The sequence below is a fragment of the Tachyglossus aculeatus genome, chromosome X1 (genome assembly GCF_015852505.1).
Source record: "Tachyglossus aculeatus isolate mTacAcu1 chromosome X1, mTacAcu1.pri, whole genome shotgun sequence".
NCBI lineage: Eukaryota > Metazoa > Chordata > Mammalia > Monotremata > Tachyglossidae > Tachyglossus > Tachyglossus aculeatus.
This window is the reverse complement of record NC_052101.1, coordinates 20,222,964-20,244,749: the sequence shown is the minus strand read 5'-3', so window position 1 is coordinate 20,244,749 and position 21,786 is coordinate 20,222,964. Positions and strand designations below refer to the sequence as shown.

At 44.0% G+C, this 21,786-nt stretch overlaps 1 protein-coding gene across 2 annotated transcripts in view; it reads right to left on the bottom strand.

Moving 5' to 3' along the window:
* HTR4 (5-hydroxytryptamine receptor 4) overlaps positions 1-21,786 on the bottom strand; it is a 384,896-nt gene that overhangs the window by 168,024 nt on the left and 195,086 nt on the right. For both annotated transcript variants that reach the window (XM_038772232.1, XM_038772233.1), the window contains exons 3-4: positions 4,935-5,060; positions 476-676 (exon numbers count right to left, since the gene is read on the bottom strand). In XM_038772232.1, coding sequence (XP_038628160.1) covers positions 476-676; positions 4,935-5,060 — 327 coding nt within the window. The remainder of the gene's footprint in view (positions 1-475; positions 677-4,934; positions 5,061-21,786) is intronic.

Genomic DNA, 21,786 nt, shown 5'->3' with positions numbered 1-21,786 from the left:
AGAAGTTAAGTGACTCGCCCAGGGTCACGCAGCAGACAAGTGGCAGAGCCAGGATTAGAACCCAGATCCTCTGACTTCCAGGCTTGGGGCAGCGCTTAGAACAGTGCACATAGTAAGTGCTTAATAAATGCCATCATTATTATAATTATTATTACCACCAGACCATGCTGCTTCTCTGTTTCTGTTTTACCCACAGTTGCCTATATATATATTCTCATTATGAGAGACATATGGTTGAATTCACACCTGAAGTAGCCTACGAAAAGTAACGGGATAAGTTGGTAGCATGCAAGAAGCCCAGAGACCCACAGACACCATCCACACGACTCAATACTCCTTCAATCGATCAATCAATCAATCAATCGTATTTATTGAGCACTTACTGTGTGCAGAGCACCGTACTAAGCGCTTGGGAAGTACAAGTTGGCAACATATAGAGATGGTCACATAGTTTCACATGCTGCTATGCTCTTACCTGTCTAGTGAAATACAGCACAGGTGGAAAATGGATGCTGTGGTGAGCAGAACATCCAGAGAGGTGCGAACCAGGCAAAACATCTCCCCGTATATCCAGTTGTCTTGAACCAACTCAATGGCGCCAAAGGGCATGACCATCAGAGAAACGAGCAAGTCCGCGAAGGCCAGAGACACGATGAAATAATTGGTTTTGATTTTCCTGCAAGGGAAACACACAAACACCCACAAATCTGTAGCCTAATTCCAAAAGAGGACTGTTAGTCATTCAATTATTCAAACGTATTTATTGAGCACTGCATGTGAGCACTGTACTAAGTGCTTGGGAGAGTATAATATAACAGTAAACAGACACATTCCCTGTCCACAATGAGTTTACAGTCTGGGGGGGACTGTTATGAATGGAGATGTAGGGACTGGTGTGGCTTAGTGGAAAGAGTGGGTTTAGGAGTCGAAGGACAGGGGTTCTAATCCCGGCTCCACCCCTCATCTGCTGTGTGACCTTGGGTAAACTGCTTAACTTCTCTGGGCCTCAGTTACCTCATCTGTAAAATGAGGATGAATCAATCAATCGTATTTATTGAGCGCTTACTGTGTGCAGAGCACTGTACTAAGCGCTTGGGAAGCATATGTTGGCAACATATAGAGACAGTCCCTACCCAACAGTGGGCTCACAGTCTAAAAGACTGTGAGTCACCACTGTGGGACAACCTGATAACCTTGTATCTACCTCAGCGCTTAGAACAGTGCTTGGCACATAGTAAGTGCTTAACAGATACCATAATTATCATTATTATTATATGTAGCAAATGTGTCTGGGTTTCGGGGGCAGATGGGTGGAATCTCTGCCTGTCTGTTGGAATAAACAAATAAAATATTGAATCCAATTCTCCTCCCTGTGTGGGGGAAGGAAAGGTCTCCCACAGTTGAGATAAGATTGCTTCTCCTCTCTTCTTCACATACTCTGGATTCTACTGAGCACAACTTGCCTCAGGCTCATCCAACTGGTGCCATTAACTCGATGCCCTTCTAGAGTCATACTTGGGCAGTGTACAATTTATTATACCGGTAATTCATTTATATGAATGTCTGTCTCCCCCTCTAGATTGTAAGCTCATTGTGGGCAGGGAATATATCTGTTTATTGTGCTATTGTACTCTCCCAAGTGTTTAGAACAGGGCTTTGCACCCAGTAGGTGCTCAGTAAATAGGATCGAGTGAATGAATTAACAAAATGAAGGGCTTTGTGGACTGCAAGCTCTCTAAACCGTTAGTTCGTTATGGACAGGGAACATGTCTGCTCATTCTCTTGTAATATCCTCTCCCAAGCACTCTGTAAAGGGCTCTGCCCATAGTAAGCGCTCAATAAATGCCACGGATTGATTGAGTTTAAGCATCTTCCTATTGCATCGTGTGAGCTTGCCAAGAAATCTCTCCAGAGGGAACTGGGGATTGTACCCTGAAGTATGCCAAGTAAACTCATTATTTAGTCCCACCTCACCACAGACCACTCAACCGCGGGCATTAGGAGATCTGTGGCTCAGGCCCATTCTTCAAGACCATTTTAAGTGGTCTTATCGCATTATTTGGAAACTAAGACAGACCTAGACTAAATCTGATGCTTCAGAATGGAAAATTAATATTTCAGAGCCAGAAGTTCTATCTTGATAGTCTCATCTTTAGAAATGTTACCATAATAATGTCATCATTATAAATGAAATGAAACATATTAAATCTTCCCCTCTGCATAGTTATTGGGAAGCAGCACAGTCCTAGAGGGAAGAGTCTGGGAGTTAGAGGACCAGGGTTATAATCTCCGGTCTGCCGCATTCCTGTTGTGTAACCTTGGGCAAGTCAGTTAACTTCTCCAGGCCTCATTTCCTTATCAATATCTATTTCCCTCCCCCTTAGATCATGAGGCCTCTACGCTATAAGCTTCTTGTGGGCAGGGAACATATCTACTAAGTCTGTTGTACTGCACTCCCCCGAGTGCTTAGTACAGTGCCTTGTCCACAAGAAGCATACAATAAATATCAGTGATTGATGTGGGACAAAAGACTGTGTCTGGCTTAATTATCTTGTGTCTACCCCAGTGCTCAGTACAGTAAGTGCTTACCAAATCTTATGATTATTATTGTTGTTAGTGGCATTTCCAATGAAATCTGTCCCATCTTCTTCACCCTTTTCATCCTCTCCATCACTGCTCCTTATTCTCCTATTCCCATAGCCTACCGAGAAGCAAGTACACCTTTTCCCCCTTTTAGACTGTGAGCCCACTGTTGGGTAGGGATTGTCTCTATATGTTGCCAACTTGTACTTCCCAAGTGCTTAGTACAGTGCTCTGCATACAGTAAGTGCTCAATAAATACGATTGATTGATTGATTACACCCGTTTGGATCTTTAGAACCTGACTCTCACACCCACAGACATTCAAATTTACCTCTCAGAGTTAAATTGAATTCTCAAAGGAAAAAAAAAGTTCTGAACCTTTTTTTACAGACTTCTCCAGCAGACATTAATCAATCCAGTTTGGCTCCTAGGGAAATCCAGCAATCTTGAAACAATCCAGTCGGTTGCTAAGGGAGTATACAGCCCTTTGACTTTAGGGAATCTAGAATCAGAACCGGACAAGGCGCTGGCTTAAGGACTGGCTGTTTCCATTCTGGAAAAATGAATAATGTTTTGGATTTGCAATAATCAGTATGATAGCACCCCATTCCTTAGTGCCGATCAATAGAAATGCACTGGTTGTGATTTTAAGGCCTGTCTTTGTTTTCTAGAGCGGGGGCAGGGGTGAAGGAACTACGTTTAATCTTAGTTTCAGAGCAATATGGTAATTAAGGTAATTGCAAGATAGTTGGAAAATATACAATGTCATTCAAACACTAATTACTGTTGTCATCCTAAAGCGTTCATGGGAAATACCAAGGGCATTATAGGAGAAACTTATAAACCTATGCATAAGGTCCCCACCCCAAATCTCTCCTTCACCCATATTTTTGGCTATTCATAGGCTGAATATTTAATCCTGTATAATAAAATCATCTTTGAAATCCAGGACACATTGGCAGCAAATTCAAAATTTGACTTCCTTGAATTAGGCTGGGAGCTTGGGGCCTCCTGTGGAAGGAGAAAGATCTGTGACTGTTTCAAATAGTTAAAGCACCTGGGAGAGAGAGACCCAGGAATAGAAGAAGGAAAAGATGGGGGAAATCAGAGAATGGAGGGAGGAAGAGAAAGGGAGAGAGAGAGAAGGGGAGAGAGAAAGGGGAGAAAGGGAGAGCAAGAGAGAAAGGAGGAGGGAAGGAGAGGGAAAAGGAGAGAGGCAGTCCCTGCCCCACATGGGGCTCACAGTCTCAATCCCCATTGTACAGATGAGGTCACTAAGGCACGGTGAAGTGACTTACCCAGGGTCACACAGCAGACGAGTGGCCGAGCAGAGATTGGAACCCAGGTCCTTCTGACTCCCAGGGCCGGGCTCTATCCACTATTTATTCATTCATTCATTCAATCATATTTATTGAGCGCTTACTGTGTGCAGAGCACTGGACTAAGTGCTTGGAAAGTGCAATTTGGCAACAAATAGAGACAGTTCCAGGCAGTGCTCACTGGGTGCCAAGCACTGAATTAGGTGCTGGGGTACATAAGTATTTAACCACAGCACCTATATTTCCCCACAGCACCTGCATATATGTATATATGTTTGTATGTATTTATTACTCTATTTATTTTACTTGTACATATTTATTCTATTTATTTTGTTAATATGTTCTGTTTTGTTCTCTGTCTCCCCCTTCTAGACTGTGAGCCCACTGTTGGGTAGGGACCATCTCTATATGTTGCCAACTTGTACTTCCAAAGTGCTTAGTACAGTGCTCTGCACACAGTAAGTGCTCAATAAATACGATTGAATGAATGAATGAATGAGAGGGGAAGAAGGGGAGTAGAGGAAGAGTGAGAGAGACAGAAGGGTAAGAGTTGAGGAGAGAGGGACAGGAAGAGATGGGGGTGCAAAAGAGAGAGAAAGAGAGAGGAAGAGATGGAGAGAGGGGGGAAGATGGGGACAACGAGATAGAGAGGCGGGAAAGAAGGGAGAGGTGGAGGAGGGAAGAGAGGGGCAGAGAAGGGAGAGAGAGAGAGCCAGAGACAGGGAGAAAGAGGAAGAAGCAGAGGGGGGCCAGAGGGACAAGGAGATAGAGAGGAGGGAAAGAAGGGAGAGGTGAGGGGGAAGATAGAGAGGGATGGAGAGGGGAGGGGGAAGAAAGGGAAGAAAGAGTTGGGGGAGAGAGGAGGAGAATGAAAGAGAAGAGAGAGAGGAATAGAGACTGAATGTAATTTATGATTTTCTTTTTCTGAGTGAGCCTCAGTTCTTCGTTCTTGGCTAGTTGGGTCCCTGTCCAATTCTCCCATCACCAAACGATGGCTAAATGTTCCAGCAGAAACTTCTAGAAACCGCTCACCTGAGCTGCCTGTCCCTGCACACGGCCACCATCACCAGCAGGTTCCCCAGGACGGCCATCAGTATGACGGCCGAGATGAACGTGAGCAGCACGATCTTCTCCGCCACGTCGAAACCCTCGCTGGAACTGCGGAGCCCCAGAGAGAAAAATCCGGCATTAGGGTGCTTCTGGAGGAATAAAAATCAATCACTTGATTAAAGAGAAGCATCCATTTCCAGAAACTGCTCTCTGGAATAACGATGGGTTTTCACTTCATTTTAAAGGGATGGATTCAGCCTCCAGGCCTAGTTGAAATGGGCTAAGCCTAGGGGGAGTCTGTAAATAATAATAATAATGGCATTTATTAAGTGCTTACTATGTGCAAAGCACTGTTCTAAGCGCAAGGGAGGTTACAAGGCGATCAGGTTGTCCCTCGCCAGGCTCACAGTCTTAATCCCCATTTTACAGATGGGGTAACTGAGGCACAGAGAAGTTAAGTGATTTGCCCAAAGTCACACAGCTGACAATTGGCGGAGCTGGTGTTTGAACCCATGACCTCTGACTCCAAAGCCCGTGCTCTTTCCACTGAGCCACGCTGCTTCTCTAAGCAGCTTCTCTGTTATTATTATAACAGGAAACAGAGGACCTGGGTTCTAATTCCGGCTCTGCCATTTGTCTGCTTTGTGACTTTGGGCAAGTCACTTCACATTCCTGGGCCTCCATTACCTCAACTGTAAAATAGGGGTTAAGACTGTGAGCCCCATCTCACAGTGATGGAACAGTGAAGTACGTGACTGCTATGATGTGAAAAGAGGCTGTGGTTCCTTCATAAAAATGGTCAAGTGGGAATCAGTCATTCAATCAATCAATCGTATTTATTGAACGTTTACTGTGTGCAAAGCACTGTAGTAAGTGCTTGGGAAGTACAAGTTGGCAACATATAGAGACAGTCCCTACCCAACAGTGGGCTCACAGTCTAGAAGGGGGAGACAGAGAACAAAACCAAACATATTAACAAAATAAAATAAATAGAATAGATATGTACAAGTAAAATAAATAAATAAATAGAGTAATAAATCTGTACAAATATATATACAAGTGCTGTGGGGAGGGGAAAGAGGTAGGGGAATGATATCAGCATAAACAGGGCCAGGCCACACTGTTTATTTTCTGTCCTCTCTGAAGGTTATTCCCGCCCCTTGTACTTGGGTGTATTTTGGGGTATTTTTTGAGTAGTTACTGTGTGCCAAGCACTGTACTAAGCGCCGGGATAGATACAAGCTAATTAGGTTGGTCACAGTCCCTGTACCACGTGGAGCTCACAGTCTAAATTGTAGAGAAGAATATTTAATGCCCATTTTACAGATCAGGTAACAAACACTGAGAAGTGACGTGAGTCACCCAAGTCACCATCATAGGCAGGTGACAGGGCTTTGATTAGAACCTTTAACATGCAAGTCCTCTGATTCCCAAGACTGCTCTTACCATTCATTCATTCGTATTTATTGAGCGCTTACTGTGTGCAGAGCATTCATTCATTCAATCATATTTATTGAGCGCTTACTGTGTGCAGAGCTCTGTACTAAGCACTTGGAAAGTACAATTCGGTAACAGAGACAATCCCTAATAATAATAATAATAATGATGGCATTTATCAAGTACTTACTATGTGCAAAGCACTGTTCTAAGAGCTGGGGTGGTTACAAGGTGATGAGGTTGTCCCATGGGGGGCTCACAGTCTTAATCCCCATTTTACAGATGAGGCACAGAGAAGTTAAGTGGCTTGCCCAAAGTCACACAGCTGACAAGTGGTGGAGCTGGGATTTGAACCCATGACCTCTGACTCCAAAGCCCGGGCTCTTTCCACTGAGCCACGCTGCCTACCCAACAGTGGGCTCACAGTCTAGATGCGGGGAGACAGACAACAAAACAAAACAAGTAGACAGGCATCGATAGCCAGGCTGCTCCTTCTGGGGGACCACAGGGCGACCGGGTGGGTAGACAGGCCCCCCGCCCTTACCGCTGGGTGATGTTAATTTGCAGCTTTAAATGTGGAATAAATAGGGAAATGTGCAATACGCAGGAGCTGTTGAAGTCATGGGGTAAAGAGAGATCTTGATGTCCATAAACTCTGTTATATTATACTCTCCCAAGCTCTTAGTACAAAGCTATTCATGTAGTAAGCTCTCAATAAATACAATTGATTAATTAATTGATTGAAGAGGCTTAAGTACCCTTTATCACCTGGCTATGCTAGTGTAAAGAATGAAAAAATGATATAATTGCAAGCTAACCCTCATCCCACTGACACATTCTGAAGTATATGTAGTATATTACTTCATCTTGAAGATTACCAATAACAGTATTGATTGAGTACTCATTATTCATTCAATTGTATTTATTGAGCGCTTACTGTGTGCAGAGCAATGTACTAAGCGCTTGGGAAGTACAAGTTGGCAACATATAGAGACGGTCCCTACCCAACGGTGGGCTCACAGTCTGGAAATGTGCATATCATAGTACTAAGCTATGAGAAACATGTAGTAGAAGTTAAAGACACGGTCTCTGCCGTGAAGGAACTTACACTTTAATAATAATAATAATTGCTGTGGTATTTGTTAAGCGCTTACTATGTGCCAGGCACTGTTCTAAGCGCTGGGGTGGATACAAGCAAATTGGGTTGCACTCAGTCCCTGTCCCACATGGGGCTCACAGTCTTAATCCCCATTTTACAGATGAGGTAACTGAGGCACAGAGACATTAAGTGATTTGCCCAAGGAAACACAGCAGACAAGTGCATTGTGGCTCAGTGGAAAGAGCCCGGGCTTTGGAGTCAGAGGTCGTGAGTTCAAATCCCGGCTCCGCCACTTGTCAGCTGTGTGACTTTGGGCAAGTCACTTCACTTCTCTGGGCCTCTGTTCCCTCATCTGTAAAATGGGGATGAAGACTGTGAGCACCCCGTGGGACAACCTGATTACCTTGTACCTACCCCAGTGCTTAGAACAGTGTTTGGCATATAGTAAGCGCTTAACAAATACCAACAATATTATTATTATTATTAAGTGGAGGATTGGGATTAAAACCCAGGACCCTCTGAGTCCCAGGCCCATGCTCTATCCACTAGGCAATACTGCGGAGACACAAAATGTCCGATGTTTAATGGGTAAAAGAATAAGGGTGTAGATTTGTATGCTGGAAAATAAAGTAGATTAAATAAATAAGTAGAGGGTAAAATTGATGGGCTGTCAAAACCATAAATGTCGGGCATAATCTGGAGACACTTCTTGGAAGAAGTAACATTTTAGAAGGGCTGTGAAGGTGGGAAGGAATTTTTGGTTTAGCATTGTGAACAGGAATGGAGGTCCATGCTGGGGGAGTGGTCTGAGCAAATGAATGAACACTCAGTGGTATTTATTGAGTGCTTACTGTGTGTGAGCATTGCACTAAACAAGTCAGTCAATCATATTTACTGAACGCTTACTGTGTGCAGAGCACTGTACAATATAACAGAGTGGGTAGACACGTTCCCTGCCCACAGTGAGTTTACAATCTTGAGGGGGGGGGAAGGACATTCATAAAAATAAATGGACTTATAAATGGACTTGAGGGAGATTTTCAGATAAGTGGTTACTGTGTGCAGAGCACTGTATAATATAATAGAGTTGGTAGACATGTTCCCTGCCCACAGTGAGTTTACAATCTAGAGGGGGGGACAGACATTCATAAAAATAAATGTACTTATAAATGGACTTGAGGGAGATTTTCAGTAAGGCGGTTACTGTGTGCAGAGCATTGTATAATATAACAGAGTTGGTAGACACGTTCCCTGCCCACAGTGAGTTTACAATCTAGAGGGGGGGGGGACAGACATTCATAAAAATAAATGTACTTATAAATGGACCTGAGGGAGATTTTCAGTAAGGCGGTTAGCGGCGAGCAGATGGGTAAGAGGGAAATAGCTGGTGGATGTAAGGAAATTATAATGTAAGGTGATAAAGAAGACATTGCAGCTTCCTGTGGTATCAGATATATTTTAATACTCTAGATTTTGCCACACTGCAGATACTAGCAGCAAATCTTCCTCCTTTGCCTCACACTGCTCTCCCCACCTTGGTCTCTGCCTAAAAATTCCCAGTAGAAATTCAGACGTGGCTCTTTCCCAGCATCCAGGCAAATATTACGAACGGTTAAAAGATGCAAAAGCAACCCTCAGCTTTTCCAAGCCCTGTCCCTTCCTCATACAACTTGAGGGAAAACAACTTCTCCCTTGGAAAAATCTCACTGCCGTGCAGACTTCAAAGCCCCGTCTCATCAGGTTGTGTGGGAGCGAGTGAGGAAGGTGATTGATCGGGTAAGGGCAGAGCTTTCCGTAAAGTGAACACAGGCAGAAACCGTGACTGCGCGCCCATAGTGCAGTTGGCCTCCCAGATAACGGTTCAGCTGAAATGTGCTCTGCAACAAAAGAAGGCGAGGATTTTGCAACCAAAACACCACTCAGAGTTTGGTAAACAATCATTTATTTCAAGAATGGAGCTGGCAGCCGCACAGATCTCTTGGCTGCAGTACAATCTAAGCACTTAAGCTCTGGAATCGTCTCCCATTTCCTCCAAATGAAACAGAGGTAGAGTGAGGAAGGCTCACTTAGTGCTAATGAATTCCAACAGTTGCTCTGGGAATTCCTTTTTCTTTCCCAGGAGCCTCTGCTCTCTGTACTCTAGCGTGCTGGTATCATTCATAATAATAATAATAATAATGGCATTTGTTAAGCGCTTACTATGTGCAAAGCACTGTTCTAAGCACTGGGGGGGATACAAGGTGAGCAGGATGTCCCACGTGGGGCTCACTGTCTTAATCCTCCTTTTACAGATGAGGTAACTGAGGCTCAGAGGAGTTAAGTGACTTGCCCAAGGTCACACAGCAGACATGTGGCGGAGTCGGAATTCGAACCCATGACCTCTGACTCCAAAGCCCGGGCTCTTTCCACTGAGCCACGCGACTTAGCACAGTGCTCTGCACACAGTAAGTGCTCAGTAAATACCATGAATCGATTGATGAGCCCCATATGGGACAGGGACTGTGTCCAATCCGATTAGGTTGTGTATGTTTTGTTTTGTTGTCTGTCTCCCCCTTCTAGACTGTGAACCCGCTGTAGGGTAGGGACCGTCTCTATATGTTGCCAACTTGTACTTCCCAAGCGCTTAGTACAGTGCTCTGCACACAGTAAGCGCTCAATAAATACAATTGATGATGATTGAATGAATGAATCCACCCCAGTGTTTAGGACAGTGACTGGCACATAGTAATTGCTTAACAAACATCATCATTATTATTGTTATTATCAAAGGACATAGCAATAATAATAACAATAATAAGGTTGGTATTTGTTAAGCGCTTACTATATGCCAAGCACTGTTCTAAGTGCTGGGGTAGATACAAGGTAATCAGGTTGTCCCACGTGGGACTCACAGTCTTCATCCCCATTTTACAGATGAGGGAACTGAGGCCCAGAGAAGTTAAGTGACCTGCTCAAAGTCACACAGCTGACAAGTGGTGGAGCTGGGATTTGAACCTGCGATCTCTGACTCCAAAGCCCGGGCTTTTCCACTGAGACACACTGCTTGGAATAATAATAATAATAACAATGATGGTATTTGTTAAGCGCTTACTATGTGCAAAGCACTGTTCTAAGCGCTGGGGAGGTTACAAGGTGATCAGGTTGTCCCACGGGGGGCCCACAGTTTTTAATCCCCATTTTCCAGATGAGGTAACTGAGGCCCAGAGAAGTGAAGTGACTTGCCCAAAGTCACACAGCTGACAATTGGCGGAGCCGGGATTTGAACCCATGACCTCTGACTCCAAAGCCCGGGCTCTTTCCACTGAGCCACGCTGCTTCTCTATAACCTTTACGTGTGGCCAATGTGGCCAGGACTTTGGGCCCTCATGGATATTTTTGGTCACCCATTCAAACTCATTGGTAAATTCCATCACCCGTGGAGCGTGAAGGACAAATCTACGTAAGAATGAAGAGGGTGGGATAAGGGGGCAGTCAGGTATTTGATGATTTGGAGGGAAGTGGGTCAGCAGATTGGCTCAGGTATTGGGAGGAAGAGGAGGAGGAGGAGGTCAAGACTATTTCCTGAGCACCTACTGTGTGCCTAGCATGTCTTAAATGCTTGAGAGACTACAGTAGAGGTAGGAGATGTGCTTCCTGCCCTCAAGGAGCTTTCGGTCTAAAGGGGAGGACAGGTGCAAGAATGATTTTCCGATTGGAAGAAAAAGTGACTGGAAAGACAGATATGTGGATGAGTCAATGTTTCAAGAATAGAGTGTATGCATCAGTATGCACAGCGTTGTAATGGGTAACTGCAACTAAGTCATCATCATCATCATCATCATCAATCGTATTTATTGAGCGCTTACTATGTGCACAGCACTGTACTAAGCGCTTGGGAACTACAAATTGGCAACATATAGAGACAGACCCTACCCAACAGTGGGCTCACAGTCTAAAAGTCCAGAGGTGATGTAGACATTCTGAGGTGGTAATTGGGAGGAAATGACCTGGGAAGAAGGAATATGTATTGAAGAAGTCCTCCAGGAAGAGGTGGGATTGTGGTATGAAAGATTCGAAGGAAGTGGGAGCCCTAAGAAGGAGGGAAATCTAGAAAAATGATCTGGGCAGCCGAGTGCCATGTCAGCTGGAGATGGCGGAGACAAGAGGCAGAGAGAAATGCCCAGGAAGGTTGATGCAGTTGATAATAATAATAATAATGGCATTTATTAAGCACTTACTATGTGAAAAGCACCGTTCTAAGCTCTGGGGAGGTTACAGGGTGATCAGGTTATCCCACGGGGGGCTCACAGTCTTAATCCCCATTTTCCAGAAGAGGTGACTGAGGCCCAGAGAAGTGAAGTGACTTGCCCAAAGTCACACAGCTAAGTGGCGGAGCTGGGATTTGAACCCATGACCTCTGATTCCAAAGCCCGGGCTCGTTCCACTGAGCCACGCTGCTTGATGAGTTTGGATGTGACAAGCACTTGAGCCGTTTGGATGGGGAGGAAAGGGCATAACCTGCGAAATGTCGTGGGGGAGAAAATGTGATAGGATGTTGCGATGGATTGAGTCTGAGAGTTGAAAGAGAGGGAGGGCTTCTCCGTGACTCTTGTATATTGTATTTTCCCAAGTGCTTAGTACAGTGCTCTGCCCACAATAAACACTCAATGAATATGGTTGAATGAATGAATACCAAGGCTGCAGGCCTCAGAGGCAGGGAAGATTGAAAAGTTAGGGGAGAGAAGAGGAGTTCACTTCTGGGTTGGAGCTGTCACTTAGTGGATTCATTCATTCAATCGTATTTCATTCATTCATTCATTCAATCGTATTTATTGAGCGCTTACTGTGTGCAAAGCACTGTACTAAGCATTTGGGAAGTACAAGTTGGCACATATAGAGACGGTCCCTACCCAACAGTGGGTAGAGCATGAGCCTGAGAGTCAGGAGGACCTGGGTTCTAATTCATTCATTCAATCATATTTATTGAGCGCTTATTGTGTGCAGAGCACTGTACTAAGCGCTTGGGAAGTACAAGTCAGCAACATATGGAGACGGTCCCTACCCAACAACGGGCTCACAGTCTAGAAAAATCCCAGCTCCGCCACGTGTCTGCTGCATAACTTTGGGCAAGTCGCGTAACTTCTCTGGGCCTCAGTTTCTGCATCTGTAAAATGAGGATAAGGAGCGTTAGGACCCAGGAGGACAGGTCTTGTATCGAACCTGATTAACTTGTATCTATCCCAGCACTTAGAACAGTGCTTGGCACATAGTAGGTGCTCAACAAGTACCGTAATTATTATTATTATGAAGTTTGAAATCAGCACCATTGCTTTCACTGCAGTGGCACAGCTGACACCTGAATGGCACAGCTCTGGGGCCCATCTTACCTCCTTCCCTTCCCCACAGCACCTGTATATATGTATATATGCTTGTACATATTTATTACTCTATTTATTTTATTTTACTTGTACATATCTATTCTATTTATTTTATTTTGTTAGTATGTTTGGTTTTGTTCTCTGTCTCCCCCTTTTAGACTGTGAGCCCACTGTTGGGTAGGGACTGTCTCTATATGTTGCCAACTTGTACTTCCCAAGCGCTTAGTACAGTGCTCTGCACACAGTAAGCGCTCAATAAATACGATTGATGATGATGATGAGGTGCCACCTCCTTCAGTTTGCTCATTGCTGCCATTCATGCCCTATGAGGACGGGGAGACGTGACCCTTGGAGTGTGATGGCCATGCTGGGGTAGCAGGGATCGGCCGACTCTAATGCCCCCCATTAAGATGGCAACGATTCCCCAGGGAAGATGATGAGACTGCAAGATGAGACAGGAAAGACCCATGGTTCAAGTTAGCCATAGGATCATTGTAGGACTGGCTCTCTGAATACGGAATTTCCTCCAAGTGAGGAATATTTGGTCAACTTATTCAAGTTAGCCATAGGGTCAATGTAGGACTGGCTCTCTGAATATGGAATTTCCTCCAAGTGAGGAATATTTGGTCAACTTAGTCCAGTTAGCCGCAGGGTCAATGTAGGACTGGCTCTCTGAATATGGAATTTCCTCCAAGTGAGGAATAGTTGATCAACTTATTCAAGTTAGCTGTAGGGTCAATGTAGGACTGGCTCTCTGAATATGGAATTTCCTCCAAGTGAGGAATATTTGGTCAACTTATTCCTGGCTCACAGAAATCTTAGGAGGATAAAATCAGAGAGGGCCTTTCTTTCTTATCGTATGAGCCCCTTGAGGATCAGGGATCCTGCCTAATCCATGTCTTCTTTCCCAGCGCCTAGTATAGTGCTGTGCACAAAGTGCTCAATATATACTATTACTACTACTACTTTCTAAAACCCCCTCCAAGAACTTCGTGGCACATAAACTGGGTCCAATCTGATTAGCTTTTATCTAGCCCAGTGTTAACTACAGTGACTTGCACCTAGGGGAAGCAGCATGGCTCAGTGGAAAGAGCCCGGGCTTTGGAGTCAGAGACCATGGGTTCAAATCCTGCCTCTGCCAATTGTCAGCTGTGTGACTTTGGGCAAGTCACTTTACTTATCTGTGCCTCAGTTACCTCATCTGTAAAATGGAGATTAAGACTGTGAGCCCCCCATGGGACAACCTGATCACCTTGTAACCTCCCCAGTGCTTAGAACAGTACTTTGCACATAGTAAGCACTTAATAAATACCATTAAAAAATATCCTGGCTCTGCCAATTGTCAGCTGTGTGACTTTAGGCAAGTCACTTTACTTCTCTGTGCCTCAGTTACCTCATCTGTAAAATGGAGATTAAAACTGTGAGCCCCCCGTGGGACAACCTGATCACCTTGTAACCTCCCCAGTGCTTAGAACAGTGCTTTGCACATAGTAAGCACTTAATAAATGCCAATATTATTATTATTATAATATTAGTAAGCTCTAAACAAATGCCATTTAAAAAAAGAAGAAGCAGACACAAAAAGCTCCACATGTTATGGCAATACCAGAGAGCGTTATCATTATCATTATGATTACTATTAATATATTCTTGGGAATACCAATGTCACGGTAAATTGAAACGGATTGAGCAGTCCCTCAGTACTAGATAAAACAAGGAAATATTTGGTCATGGTCAGTGAGATATTTCCAGTCTCCAAACACGATCATTTTAAATTAGGAGGAGGTTAAATAACTCCAAGTTAAACATGATGGTTCAGTTTGGAGGTGTCAATTAAGGACCAGAAGCTAGCAAATTCTTAAATGTGAATCATGGGTTACATTTAACCACAGGGAGAGTTCTTTAATTGGGCAGATCTGTCTACGCAATACAGCTTCAGTGAAGATAATTAAAGCAAAGCTAGAAACCACCCATATAAAGGCAGCAGAAGACCTTTTGGTAAGACTCCTGCTCTTTTCAGAAGCTCTGACAACTATTCTGCTTTCCATTGTACAGTTCCCTGAACGACTATTGAAATAAATACTTTCTTACATTTTTTGCAGTAGTAGTAGTAGTAGTAGTAGTAGTAATAATAGTGTTTACTGAGGGTCTACCGGGCACAATTCACTGAACTATGAGTTTGGGAGAGTTCAGCACGTGAAATGATGTGTTTTCTGCCCCCAAGGGGCTTACGGTCTAATAGGAGAGATACATAAGCATTTTAAAATCAGAGTGATAAGCATAAATAATTATATATACAATTGAACAGACATATATGCACAAGTGTTGCGGCTCGGTCTAAAGTGTTGCTTAAAATAACTGGTAGATATGTTCAGCTCGGGGTGTTGGGAATTAGTCAGGAAGACTTGTAGGAGGTGGGATCTGGGGGAAATTGTGCTTATAGGGAGAGCTGTGACAACTCAGGCTTGGGAAGGGAAGAAGTTCCAGATTAAAGGAGCAACAGGAATGATAAGACAAGGATGGGAGAGTTGATTGAGGTACAGTTAGATTGTTAGCTTCGGGAAAACGGGCAGAGGGAGCAGGGAGCATTAGGTGAAGAAAGCAGATATTTAAGATAGGGAGAGTTGAAGGCTTGAAGCTGATCGGGAAGAGTTTTCCTGAGTCACTCATTCATTCAGTCGTATTTATTGAGCGCTTACTGTGTGCGGAGGACTGTACTAAGTGCTTGGGAAAGTATAATATAACAATAAACAGACATATTTCCTGCTCAGTGTGGGAGGAGATAAGATGTTAATGTAATGTTCTGGGGAGTAGAAAAGTGCGGGCAGAACACCGTTTCAAGAAGATCGATCCATGATAATAATTGTGGTATTTGTTAACCACTTACAATGTGCCAAGCACTGTATTTCCCAATAATAATAATAATAATAATAATAATGGCATTTATTAAGGGCTTACTATGTGCAAAACACTGTTCTAATCGCTGGGGAGGATACAAGGTGATCAGGTTGTCCCATGTGGGGCTCACAGTCTTAACCCCCATTTTCCAGATGAGGTAACTGAGGTCCAGAGAATAATACTACTAATAATAGTGATGGCATTTATTAAGTGCTTACTATGTGCAAACCACTGTTCTAAGCACTGGGGAGGTTACAGGGTGATCAGGTTGTCCCACATGGGGCTCACAGTCTTAACCCCCATTTTACAGATGAGGTAACTGAGGCCCAGAGAAGTTGAGTGACTTGCCCAAAGTCACCCAGCTGACAATTGGTGGAGCCGGGATTTGAACCCGTGACCTTTGACTCCAAAGCCCGGGCTCTTTCCACTGGGCCACGGCTGCTTCTCCTCTGCACACAGTAAGTGCTCAATAACTATGATTGAATGAATGAATGGAGTAGATGCAAAGTAATCAGGTCAGAGCCAATGTCAGTCCTAAGTGGGTCAGGCTCCAGCCCCAGCTAGGGCCACAGCTATGGCTGCTCTTTTAGACTGTGAGCCCACTGTTGGGTAGGGACTGTCTCTATAAGTTGCCAACTTGTACTTCCCAAGCGCTTAGTACAGTGCTCTGCACACAGTAAGCGCTCAATAAATACGATTGATGATGCTACTACACTGGCCAGAGCTGCCTCTAGTCCCCTGGAGGGCGTGCGGGGTAGCCGGGCCTAGACCACCTGGCCCGGAGAATCAATCAATCAATCAATCAATCAATGGTATTTATTGAGCGCTTACTGTGTGCAGAGCACTGTACTAAGCGCTTGGGAAGTACAAGTTGGCAACATATAGAGACGGTCCCTACCCAACAGTGGGCTCAGGGGGAGGCACCTCTGGGTGCTACTACCCTTTGGGGGAGGACTTGGCGACCCAGAGTGGTCAAAGAGCCTGGGCTTTGGAATCAGAGGTCATGGGTTCAAATCCCGGCTCCGCCAACTGTCAGCTGGGTGACTTTGGGCAAGTCACTTCACTTCTCTGGGCCTCAGTTACCTCATCTGGAAAATGGGGATTAAAACTGTGAGCCCCGTGTGGGACAACCTGATCACCTTGTAACCTCCCCAGTGCTTAGAACAGTGTTTTGCACATAGTACGCATTTAACAAATACCATTATTATGATTAACAGCTCCAACTACTGAAACTCTGCTACTGAAAAGAGAGCTCTCTCTCCCGCAAGCACGTGTCTTGTGAGAATGGATTTGCAAGGCCAAGGAATGCATGGCTCAGAGGAAAGAGCCCGGGTTTGGGAGTCAGAGGTCATGGGTTCTAATTCCGGCTCCGCCACTTGGCAGCTGTGTGACTTTGGGCAAGTCACTTCACTTCTCTGGGCCTCAGTTATCTCATCTGTAAAATGACTGTGAGCCCACTGCTGGGTAGGGACTATCTCTATATGTTGCCAACTTGTACTTCCCAAGTGCTTAGTACAGTGCTCTGCACACAGTAAGCGCTCAATAAATACAATTGATTGATTGATTGATTAAAATGGGAATTAAGACTGTGAGCCCCATGTGGGACAACCTGATCACCTTGTATCGCCCCCCACCCCCCACCCCCCGCAGTGCTTGGAACAGTGACTGTGAGCCCATTGTTGGGTAGGGACTGTCTCTATATGTTGCCTACTTGTACTTCCCGAGAGCTTAGTACAGTGCTCTGCACAAAGTAAGTGCTCAATAAATGCTATTGAATGAATGAAAGAATGAATGAACAGCGCTTGGCACACAGTAAGCACTTAACAAATGCCATCATTATTATTATTACCCAGATGGAGCCTGTGGTCCTCAGTACCCACCAGGGGCAGAAATGATCACCGCTATACTGTGGGACTTACTACTACTACTACTAATAATACTCATGGTACTTATTAAGCACTTATTATGTGCCTAGCATTCATTCATTCCAGTGCTTAGAACAGTGCTTTGCACATAGTAAGCACTTAATAAATGCCATTATTATTATTATTATTCATTCATTCAATCATATTTATTGAGCGCTTACTGTGTGCAGAGCACTGTACTAAGCGTTTGGGAAGTCCAAGTTGGCAACATATAGAGACGGTCCCTACCCAACAGCGGGCTCACAGTCTAGAAGGGGGAGCACTGTTCTAAGCGCTGGGATAGATAGAAGGTAATCAGGCTGGACACAGTCCCTGTCCCACACGGGGCTCAGTCTTAATCCTCATTTTACAGATGAGGTCACTGAGACCCAGAGAAGGGAAGTGCCCAAGGTCACACAGCAGATGTGTGTTGGAGCCGGGATTAGAACCCAGGTCCTTCTGACTCCCAGTTCTGTGCTCTGTCCACTAAGCCATTCTGCTTCAAGCTTACGACTCATCTGTACATCTTCAAACCTCTCACTGGATCTCTAGGACTTGTGCCATTATTTTCAGCTCCATGAATTGATCAAGTGGGTTAAAATGAATTATTGTTCTTTGTTTTATTGGTGAATTCTGTAGAAATATGTTACGTGACCATTCAAGAGACCACACGGGCAGAAAGTCAGTATAAATATCTTGATTTTGATTCATATCTTTCCACTTCTTGAAAATAGTAAACTTCATTTTTCGGTGCCTCAAGTTGCTCATCTATAAAATGAGGATTCATTCATTCATTCAATCGTATGTCAAACCCCTTCCCCTACAGTGGCCCAAAGATCATGCCATTCCCCTGGCAACAATCCAGCACCAGTCTCTTGTTGGACTTATCCCCAGGAGGACTGTCAATCCGAAGGGCCATCTCTCAAGGGCCAAATCTGAGCATACCATTCATTCGTCCAATTCATTCAATCTTACTTATCGAGCACTTACTGAGGGAGTACAATATAACAACAAACAGACACGTTCCTCCTCACAACAAGCTCACAGTCTAGAGGGGGAGATAGACGTTAATATAAAAATAAATAAATAAATAAATCACATGTATTCCAGAGCCCAGGAATGGTGCTCTCATTATCCATATGGAGATGGGAATCCCAGGATCCCACAGCCAGGAGGAAGCGTGGGTCTCTTCGGGAATTCAAGGAATGGCTCCGCACTACCCTTGACCCTCAGCTACCTCTTCTGGGAATTTCTTCATGTCAGGATCCACTTCTGAGACCAGAAGTGGGGCTCCTCAACCAAATCCTTCACCTCCATCACCCCCACCCCCCCGGATTCCAAGGATCTTTTTTGTCCCTCCAGCCAACCAGAGCGAGGCATAAGCCAGCAGTTTTCCCTGCAATGTCCACCAGATTGAATCTTCCGGGATCACGAATGGCAACAAGTCAGACACTTTCAGCTCCAAAGTGCAGTACAGCACTCAATCGCAGATGTGCAGTGATTCAGTCAAGAAAGAGCACAGCAATCAAAATGCGGGTTTTAAATTTTCCGATGAGCCCTCGCCTTCAGATTCCCCAGATCATACACTAGATATTGAAACAAAAATATATGATTCGTATCCTGCAGAAAGGCCAATACTTGGAATGTGAAGTGGAGGGAGTCTGTAGGGAAAAAGACAAGCCTGCTGGTTTCTGAAAGAAACTCTAAGTAAGAAACTCTTAGAACTGGGTTCAATCAAGACTGGTGGCCGGGATACCATTCGGCGGCTTAGGAAAAAAGCTGTTTACAAAATCCAGGCCAAACTGGAAAACCTGGAAAGAAAGGGATTAAGACATGGATCTGGCTTGTTATTGACTGTCTTGACCGCCTCACAGCACTTATGTACATATCTTTAAATTACATATTATAAATTATTTGCTTATATTAATGTCTGTCTCTCCCTCTAGACTGTAAGTTCATTGTGGACAGGGAACGTGTCTGTCAACCCCTTTATTGTACTCTCCCAAGCACTTAGTACAGAGATCTGCATACAGTAAGCTAAATAAATACCGATGATTGATTCATTGGTTGGTTTTTGGCTAATTCTCATCCCTCCATTGAAACTGCTGCCAGTGACAAGGTGCAATAAAATTTGACATTTTCACTGGTATAGAATAATTTTTAAAATCTGAGGCAGAGGCTCAAGAAGGTGAACTTTGGGTCCCAAATTTTTTTTAGTTTGTTGTTTCAGGTTCTGCGTACAGTAAGCTCAATGAATATTACTGAATGAATTAAGAAACAGAGGAACTATCTATGTTGCTAAATGAAATATTTTGATTCTGAAGAAATCAGGAAGTGTCTCCGGGCTTGTCATCAACAGTGTTTAACTGTCCGATTAGATCCAAACCAGAGGAGATTGAATGTAATCCGAGGCAAGCAGACCTCATGTTGAATATCTGGAACATTTGTCATATTGTGTATACTGTGAAGACTTGCTTTATGAACCCTCCATGAAAATTGTAGCTCAGTCTTCACTCTCACTGGATCTCTCGGGCTTGTGCCATTATTTTCAGGTCCATGAATTGATCAAGCGGGTTAAAATGAATTATTGTTCTCTGTCTTATCGGTGAATTCTGTAGAAATATGTTACATGACCATTCAAGAGACCACACTGGCAGAAAGTCAGTATAAATTTCTTGATTTTGATTCATATCATTCCACTTCTTGAAAATAGTAAACTTCATTTTTCAGTGCCTCAGGTTGCTCATCTATAAAATGAGGATTCATTCATTCATTCAATCATATTTATTGAGCGCTTACTGTGGTCAGAGCATTGGGATTCAATGCCTGGTCTCCCTTCTACTTAGACTCTGAGCCCCATGGACGACAGGGACTGTGTTCAACCTGATTAACTTGTATCCACCCCAGTGCTTAGAACAGTGTTTGCCACATAGTAAGTGTTTAACAGACACCATAATAATAATAATAATAATCTAAGATCCATCGGTTATTTTTTTCTTGCTGTATGACTTTCCCTTTAATGACAGCCCCCTGTGGAGCAACCTCCACAGAAGAAGAGCAAGGGATCAACAGAACATAGGAGAAATCAAATGGCCAAAATGGCCTACCAGCCAGTGTTTTCCTTTAAGCGGGGAAATGACCTAGGAGTAAGTCCATTTCCAGCTGAAACCAATTTCAGAGACAGAATTCCATCTGCCGAATGAGAGAAAAGGCCTTGGAGGGCAGCAGCGTGGGCCGGATGAGGCGAGGTGAGTGGGTGGAGAAATCAGGGGACAGATTAGTCAGGGAGGAATGTTTTATATGTGTCCTTTTTGCCTGTGCTTCCAGCTCTGAGGGAAGCAGGGATTAAGAAGATCCTGGGTCTGTTTGATGTATACGGGGCAAGGATGAGGCTGTGGCTGGACATTTTAAGATTTGTTTTTACCCATAACCTCAAGGAGTAGATTTATAGGTCTTGCATATCTCACATCTTCACATCATCCTCTAGACTCTAAACTTGGGGTGGGCAGGGAATGTGTTTGTCATATTGTTATATTTTACATTCCCAGGTGTTGAGTACATGCTCCGTACACAGTCAGTGCCCAATAATAAGCTCGTTGTGGACAGGGAATGTGTCTGTCTATTGCTGTATTGAACTCCTCCAAGTGCTTAGTACAGTGCTCTGCCCACAGTAAGCGCTCAATAAATATGACTGAATGAGTAATAGGGCTGACTAGCTGATGGTAAACTCGTTATGAGCATGGAATGTGTCTACTAATTCTGTCATATTGTACTCTCCCAAGAGTTTAGTACAGTGCTCTGCATTTAGTGAGCACTCAAGAAATATCATTGATTGATTGGTTTAGTTTTGTCATAATGAGACCCCAGAAGAACTAATCCAATCGATCAATGATACTTATTGAGAGATGAGAGCCCTGCACTGGGTGTTTGTAATCAATCTACCATGATCTAGTCTGGTGATGAAAGGTTGTATTTCCATGTTGTGTAACTTTTTGTCATATAAAGAGTCCTTATTTGCTGCTCCGTGGACCTGCTGAACTAACAACTATCTTGCATCTAGTCCTGCACTTAGTACAGTCTTTGTCACATAGAAAGCACTTAACAAACTTGAGGAGAGTTGTCTAGTGGTTAGAGCATGG